At 37.5% G+C, this 8,674-nt stretch overlaps 1 protein-coding gene across 1 annotated transcript in view; it reads left to right on the plus strand.

Annotated features, from left to right (window-relative positions):
• Positions 1 to 8,674, plus strand: part of RASGRF2 (Ras protein-specific guanine nucleotide-releasing factor 2) — a 171,505-nt gene that overhangs the window by 132,145 nt on the left and 30,686 nt on the right. The window contains exon 19 of the mRNA XM_009331784.1: positions 7,967 to 8,073. Within this exon, the coding sequence (XP_009330059.1) occupies positions 7,967 to 8,073 (107 nt within the window). The remainder of the gene's footprint in view (positions 1 to 7,966; positions 8,074 to 8,674) is intronic.

Here is an 8,674-nt window from a genome sequence, read left to right on the forward strand (position 1 = left end):
CACGAAGAGCGCTAGTCTAAAGCTACATATACTCATTCCATGTGTGGTTATGACATACAAAAATGCTAACTGCAAGTATGTTTTCAGTGTTTAGCAATTTTTAAAGATTTTCTTTTAAGTGTGAGACTCTGATATGGTCTCCTGAGAGAGACCATATTATGTCTATTAAAAAACCAGAAATCCCAAGACTGTGTGTGCCAGTTATATCTATAAAAGTAACCCTGTTTTTAAGGATTTTTAAAGGACAGATTTTCACATTTGAAGAGTTCTTTGAGTTTAAAGGAATATTTTCATTCTTTGTGGTACTCATATTTCGACCATATAATCTCATAGATTATTATAATTCTCAGAGCAACCTTAATGTTATTATTAGGAGTTAGAATAATATCTTGATCTTAAGCATATTCTTTAGACACTTTTCTTTTTTCCCATCCATGTAACTAAAATTATTTTGCTGGACTGATATATTTTTAGACTTCTGGATTTAGTTCAAGTTTACAGCATTATCATGACATAACTGCTTTATCTCAATGTTGTGTTCTTTAAACTGCTCTGATTAGAAAAAGCCTTTCTAAAGCAAGAGTCATTTAAAAATAGTTTACCAAACTTTCCCTTACATATTTTGCAGAAATTAAACACAGTCACTACAGCTCTATCTGTGTTACACTATTGTACCTCAGCTAGTGCATGTGAATCCATGGGATTTACCTTACTAAGACTATAATCCCTTGACTTGATTTGATAGCTAGAGTGTATTTGTGGCAGAGGCTTTAGGCAGAAGAATCAAACACATACTTGGAATTATTTCTGACGTGGGTGGTTACAACAGGGATTTTCAGCGGCATGTTTCTTAGAATAAAATGATTTCATATGTCCCAAGGACCAGTGAAAATGAAATGAAAAGCCTGAAATGCATTGGACACTTGACTTCTTCTGCTTTTTAGTAGTCACTTCTTCTGATGCTGTATGAGTTTATAACCCTTTGTGAAACAAACCCAAACCCTGGCATAGTGAACAATTACATATGCCTCTTTCTTAAACTGAGGTAGCCCAAAGATCATGGTTAGACTTGATAGCTCCTACTTTCAAGCCTCAGACTGCTCATATGACCTGCTCCATTATAAATCTGAATATTTACATTTGATAATTACTAAAAAAAAGAGGAAGAACTGTATTATTGATCAGATATGCTATTCTGTATGCAGTGAGTGGGAGTTCATCATCTTTATACTTCTTTTAATCTCAGTTAATATGGTCTTCTTTTCCAGCTCTGCCATTCTTCAGCTGTCTAGTGTACGGCAACCTGATATCATAATTAAAGAAATTAAAAGGAGAGCAGAATCATTGGCAGTTTAGATTTCTTATCAATATGAGGCTACTCGCTCTCTGACACATTTCTGTGAAAACGTGTGAAACCAAATTACTTGCTTGAGAATGTATGACCATTAAAGATGGGTATCTTCAAACAGTCATCTGAACTTTTTTAGGTATGTCAAGGAAAACTTCTTATAATTAGTTTTTTTGTGCTGTGGATGAAAACTGCTCTGCTCCAAGCCTGGCGTCAGAAAGTAACACTGATGTGTTGCTAGGCCAAGCCTAAGCTTTCAGGATTTGAGCCAGGCTGAATCATGAAACTAGCCTACAACTCATGAGCATATTTATCAGAAGAAAGGAAAAAAACACAAGACAGAGAACTACATTTTACTCGTCTTTTGATTATTTGTCATCTGTTTTGTGAACCATGAATGTTCCCCTTCCACCTCCCTGGGACTCTGCGGATTTTGCTGTGACCTCCTCAAAGGCTGGAGTGCAATTTTCTCCTATGTTAGGTGCTAATGCAGCTTCAGTGCATGATTCCAGAGTATTTCAGCGAAACTGACACATAAAATCTTTTTCTGAAATTTTTTCGCTAAGACAAACACCAGAAACTTATTGAAGTCACTCTTCATAACTTCAAAAAACTTAGCCCTAAATCCTGTGAACGGAAATGATTTTTTGTGTAGATAAACCCTTAAAAATAGATGTATCATCAAAACTTTTGACAAATTAATTACTGTGGTCAGGAATCAATTGCTGCTGTATTAATACAGAAAAACAAAATACAGAGAATACAGTTACTGTAACTGGACTGAGAGTTTTTGACATCTTAAACAGAAAAGCAAATGTGCATAATTTAATTTATTTACAATGTACAGTGCAGAATTTAACATAATACAAATGTTCCTCTTCGGTGAGGTGAATTTTAAAGAGGAAATAATGTAAATTGCTGGTAGAGTCAGGTTTGTTCAGTAGAACAAAAAAAAGCAGGGCAGGATTTTGCTATAGGGACTTCTTAGTAGCTTTTGATGAGAGGGTCTGTTCTCTGTCTCACACTGACATGTGATGAGATCTTTGGATCTGGTCCTGAGTGCAGTAGCTCCAAAGGTGGAAACACTGACACATCCTACCTGCAGGCATTGATTGCCTGTGGTTTTTTGCTTTATGAATGGGATAGATAATGATATCTACCACTGAAAAGTGCTTTAGACTTTCACATAAGAAGAGCTCTCTATGTACAAGGTATTGTCATAATTTAATCTGTTTTCGTCTGCAGGTGTTGAGATTTATGTCACTTCAGCACCTTTTTTTGAATCTTTGGTGATAGTGGAAGCTATAAAAATATTAGTTTTGATTATAGTGCACATATGAAAAACATCTGAAGGTGAAACTGGATTTTGCATAACATAATCTGAAGACAAGTACATGAACAGAGTGATTAAATTATATTGAAAGAAGTAATTCACTGAAACTAGCAATGCTGGCAGGTTAACATTGTGTTTGCCAGTCTGTGGTAAAAGTTCTGCATCACCATTACGCGAAGTAACTATTTGTGGAAGCAGAATATATTAATCTCAACAGATACAGAGGAAAAACATAACTTGAAAGTAGCACTCACTGAAGCAGCTGCCCAGTAAGATGATTAATGATTAGAAATACTGCTGATATTTCTAATGTAGAGAGATTGCTTCCTTCAGGAGAGAAACAGATGTTCACCACGGAGTGTTTCGGGTTATTTCACTGTGGGGTCCGGATATGGGCAGTTCCATCCAGAATCCTAATTAAAATATTGCAAAGGTTGGCATCCTGCTAGATGGGACCTTTCACCTCTCTCCTCTCCTGGAACCACAGTGAAGATGAACTTAGAAGAAATCACTCCTACTTTCCCGCTGATTTGAGCGTAAAGTTTGTAGTTAGCCCCCAAACTGCTCAATGCCAAGGATAACACACTATGGCAAGGACCACTTCAAAATTGCTCCTTTTAAAGATTCTTTCTGCAAGCATTTGCTTCTGGATACCAAGCTAGATGAAATTTTATCTGATCAGATATGGCTATTTCGTTAATCTTTCAACTCACCTAGGTTTGTAGCCTACATAGCTAAGAGTGCCTCCAAGTCATGAACAGGAATGATATTGTGCTAGGGACTGCATAATCAGAGTTAAAAACTGTTCCTAGCCCCCAAATAGGTAGGAAAAGTATATGGGGAATAATAGAGCAGATGCAGCAATGCTAAAAGGTTAACTGGAAACTGTTGGGTAGGATGGTCTCTGAGATATGCCTTAGAGGTGTGATGAAACCCTTGTGCCTTGCAGATCAACATCTGACCTGAAGCCTCGGTTCCCAGTTCTAGTTTGTGGGTCAGCACCCTTTCTTTTAGCTGCCTACCAGGGTTAAACCATGATAAAATTTCGTATTGCATACTTTGTGCAGTCACATAGTGCAGGTCCAGTTTCACACTTACATATGGACAGGCGGAGCAGGTGATGTGTGGCCCAGCAAGGTTCTGGCTGTCACCTGTTTTTTTGCAGTAGGCGAGATAGCTTGAAGTTCCTGCTAGACTAGCACCACTGTTACCTGTTGCAATACTAGACAGGATTGGAGGGGACTTAGGCTACCTTTTGCAGCATGGACAGCAGCAGACACATGGGTTATCTGCAAGTGGCGACATGAACTTGCAGAACCAGATAAGGTTGTATACTGGGCTCTTTAAAATATGCATAAACAAGTAGGCTATGCATATGGGATAGTTGTAGGTGTCATCGTGGCTCGGGGTTTTGTTTGGATTTATATTAGGAGAGGATTAGACGGGCAGAAAGAGAGAGGAGGAAGTAAGGAGCAGCAGTAAAGCCGATGCATTAGGAGGAATTTGCACTGTGAAAAGTGCAGGAAACACTGATGGCACCATCAAAGTTCACTGACGCCTGCTTAGATAGCTCCTGTAGTAGCTTCATCAGATCTTAGTCTGATTATCTCCCCTTTGCGGTCTCTGTCCCAAAGTCCACATGGCTTTGAAAGTTAGGAGGAGGAAAACTAATGCTAGCCAAGGACTTGGTTTTGCATGTTTCTGCTTCTGTATTAATGCAGCTGTGGCAATAAGGTTTTATTGGGGTTTTTTTCAGTGTTTTGTTTAGGCTTTCCTATCAAAGTTAGAAGACCAAAAAGCAACAATGCTTACTGATCTTACTTGTTTGCAGCTGACATTTTTTCTATTTTTTCTGAGTTTTGTGAGATCCTGAAATTAATACTGCTCTTCTGTGCAATTTGAATGTTGAGTACCTTTTCTCTTACATGATTTCACCTTTTGGTTAATGAAAAGATCTATTCAGTGACAGTAAGAACTACTGAGATTTCTTTTGCATTCACCTTCAATATTCACTAACTTTTCTTTAGGTTAATGATATGACATAATTTTCTTAGTATCAGGAATGATACAATCCAGCGCTTTAAATTGTGGGGTTTTCAGGTGTTGCTATACTGACTGGAAGGGAGCTGACACATTAGTTTTGAACAGATTTGCTGGTATCTATCTATGTATAACTTCACACTTATATAGTCTTCTGATATATGGGTGAATAGATCAAAAATGGTGGCTCTTGTCTATAATTTTAATGAAAAAATCATGTATATAAATCCACTTAAGCTTATTTAGTGAACAGTAGCAGTTATTAAATAACTTCTAATTTTGAGACTAATCTATGCCTGTTGGGCATTTTAATGACGTGGATGGTAACCATCTCTATTGCATGCTGTCAGTCCTGGCTCCCGCTTCAGTTACAAGTCAGTTCAGGATGGAAAAGCTGAGAGCCGGCAGCATGCTAAACACCGTTCAACAGGCTCACACTTTGCAATGTAGACCTAGAGAAGATCACATGCTTCGCTTCTGCAGATCTCTCCGCACCGGTCAATGATGACTGCATACCTCTGTCTTCTTGAGGGGCAGTTCTTCATCTTTGTTGTAGTGCAGGTCTCCAGCATTGCCCCGAACATTGTCACCAGTTTTTGAAGTGGCAGTATAATCAGTCCCTTTGTCCTGAACTGCCCTGTGTTCCTTCCGTGTCTGTGCAGAAGCATTTCTTTGGAAATAGCATGGTAGATCGTAGAAGAGGAACAGAGGCAGAGGCTTCTTTTTCTGAAGTCCCAGTACAAGGCCCAGTAGCTTTGTCCTGCTCCATCCTCAGTTGCCTCAGGAAGGTCCAAGGACTCCATGTATTATTCTCCAGCATAACTGGCTCTGGCTTAAGGCCTAACTCTGCTGAGCTGTTGTCAAAGCCACTGAATGTGGAGCCTACCTGAGGGCTACTGTTACTCAGAACAAGTCCTGAGGGAAAACCGTGAGGTAAAGCCAGACATCCAAATGGAAGGATGCTAAGCCAGTATACAGAGAACAGTATTCCACTCCATTCCATTTCCACAAGAAAATGTCATAAACACGATCTTCTTCAAAATCAATCTGCAGATTTGAGTCTTGGACAGTGAGTGTTACTTGAGGACTTGTGGATTCTTTTTTGTTTCTGTAAAGAACAATAAATTATAAATGTTGTGTGAAGAAAGAAGGAAACACATCCTGGCTTTCCGAGTTGTTTGGTGTCTAAAAACAAGGTCAGAATGGAGTTAATAAATTTCCCATTTTATTTTGAAAAAAATGTATTTTGCTTTTAAAAGTGAAATAAATTTGGTTATTTATTTGAAGTCTTGTACCTGAAGATGTACAATGAATCACCCACTTGGAATTAAATTCACATGTACATCTATGTTCAGCTAAGTTCTTTTCTTACAAAACTGGAGATCTCCATTTATAGGTTCGAGACATCAACATTAAGTACTGACAATGTGAATCTGAGTGAACATCTTGCTTATTCTCCACAACAAGCTAATTACTGCTTAAAAACTGATGAAATTCTGAGGACCATAGAAGTTTGCTGAAGTGGTCTCTGGAGGTTTTCCTTTTTCCTTTCTTGCTCTTTTTGTTCTTTTTGCAGCTAACTGAAAACTCTGTAGGTTTCTTTCTGTTTTCCTTCTAGCTTACTGAAACTTTTTTTCCTTAATGTTAGTTTGTTAAAGACTCCACTGCTTTAATATATAACTTTCATTGTGACTTTCATTCCTGCAGTTGTGGCTAATTGAACAATTTATAATGTGTATGCCTAATTGCTTCTGCAAGAGGTTAACTGTGAAAGGCATAAAAAATGAATACACAAAATGTTGCCTAGGTTACATTTTACTGAGTAAAGCCTCAGAGATTTTGTGTACTTTGCTGTTTATGGGCAAGGAAACTCCTGAATATGTTTTAATATGAAACTGCCTTTGATATTGAATCTTAGATGTCAACTACAGTGTAATATGCCATAGTTTAAAAAACTTCCATGAAACATAAGCACAGAAAATACATTTGTGGTTTGGGGTCCAACTTGCAGTAAAAGATGTAAGACTGCAGTTAAATTTCTTTTCCTGCTTATCTTTCCAAAAATATAGAGCAGCAATTTGGATTTTTTGGATTGTCTTTAATAAAAATAGAGCAAAACTAATACTAGCCTCTAAGAATACCTCCAATGAGTTTCTCACAGAATAAATACAAGTTTAATCTGCATTTGATATTTATAATAATACACAGGCTTTAGAACAGCTTTTATGCCAAAAAAATAGTAAAGTACTGGTCATATGGAAGGGTGTTTTTAGTTGTTCCTTGGACTCTGCACCGAGTGAAATTGAAAGCAGCACAGTGTACGATCAAATCTAACAGAAACTTAGAAAAATGTAAACTTCTCAGGCCTATCTTCAGTTATCAATTTTTTTTTAAACTTTGGGGTTTTAATGTAATAATTTTATTATTATTAAAATAACGTAATCATTATTTCATCATACAGATTGTATTTATGATAGAGCTAAAGCAGAATGAGAAGAGAAAGAAGCGATAGTGTGAATATAGGAAGAAACTTTCTTGTTTGTTTTTAAAATCCTTTCTTTATAAGTAAACATTGCTGACTGAAAAAAAAAGTTGTCTTTATAAGATGTGTGGGGAAATGCTGCAGTTGGCAAATCTTTGTTTTCAGGCATCTGGGGTGTAAATGTGTTTTCTGTATACCTTCCCACTTTCTTGTCACCCCAGTGGTAAAAAACCAAATAGCTTATTTGAACAGTCTCTGCTGACTAGTACAATACTGCTCTTACAAAGGAACATTTCTTGGTTTTAGCTTCTTCTCCTCTGTGTTTAAAGTACTGTCGTCCCCTATTTCTTTACCACTTCTGAAATTTACCTCTTTCCCCTTTCTAAATGATACTCACTTTCCTTCTGTAATCTGCTTGATTATCGGCCCTGTACAGTTTTGGTCTGGTTCTGGTTTTTGCTGTTATTTTCTTCCATACTGGAGGGAGACCTGATGTTAATGATGCAGGCAAATATTCTTCATCTTGCTAAAACTGAATGCTGACCCAAGGAGGTGTCTGTATTAGTTATGATGGACAGCATTGTATTCTACTGATCTTGCAGAACTTCAGTAGTCTAAATGGTCATATTTGAAAGTCTATATAGGCATCTTTTCTTTTATTGCACATAAATGTTCTATGAGCTTTCAGTTTACCGAAGTTATTCATACTGTATTCAAACTTTTGCTGCCTCCATTAATTTTAATGTGTGTTTTTTCCGCACAGGTTTTAACAATTCTGAACGCATGTGCGACAAAGAGTTCATAATACGCAGAGCAGCCACAAATCGCGTCCTAAATGTTTTGCGCCACTGGGTCTCCAAGCATTCTCAGGTATTCTCCTGTTGCACCCTTCTCCTCTCCATCTGTAACGCATCTGCGTTCTCCCTACAAAATATTTTTAGGCAGTGCTGCTGTATAGTGTAGCGGAGGTCAAACAGCCTGAAAAGTCAGTGCTAGAAAGATAACATGGAAAATTAGCTTGTAAAAACACACTGTTAAGCAAGTGAAGAATCCTTCATCTAGCCTTGCAAAGCTCTCCTGAAAATATCCAGTTACAGCATTATTCCTGATAATATTGTGTGTGAGTGCTTTACTGTTGTAATATATGTTGAAATACATAATGAACAGGTTGGATTAATCTTTCAGATTGTCAGCGTTCATGCTACAGGCAGCTTGGTTCAGTTAATTGGACTGAATGTGTTAAAATACTTGTGTTTGCATACAGATGTTTATTTATTTGTTGTGAAACGTATGCGGAAAGAGGCACCAGTCCTTCATGTTGGTCCTTCTACAACCACGACAGGACTGTGGGTCTGATACATAATCATAAAACTGTGTTGGCAGAGGGAGGGGAGAAAAAAAAATCTGAGTAGCTAGTAGAATTTCATGAATAGCCATGTCCTTTAAGCTGCCAGGTGAGGCAAGTGTTGGA

Source organism: Pygoscelis adeliae, unplaced genomic scaffold (assembly GCF_000699105.1).
Source record: "Pygoscelis adeliae isolate BGI_AS28 unplaced genomic scaffold, ASM69910v1 Scaffold19, whole genome shotgun sequence".
In the NCBI taxonomy this organism is placed as follows: Eukaryota; Metazoa; Chordata; class Aves; order Sphenisciformes; family Spheniscidae; genus Pygoscelis; species Pygoscelis adeliae.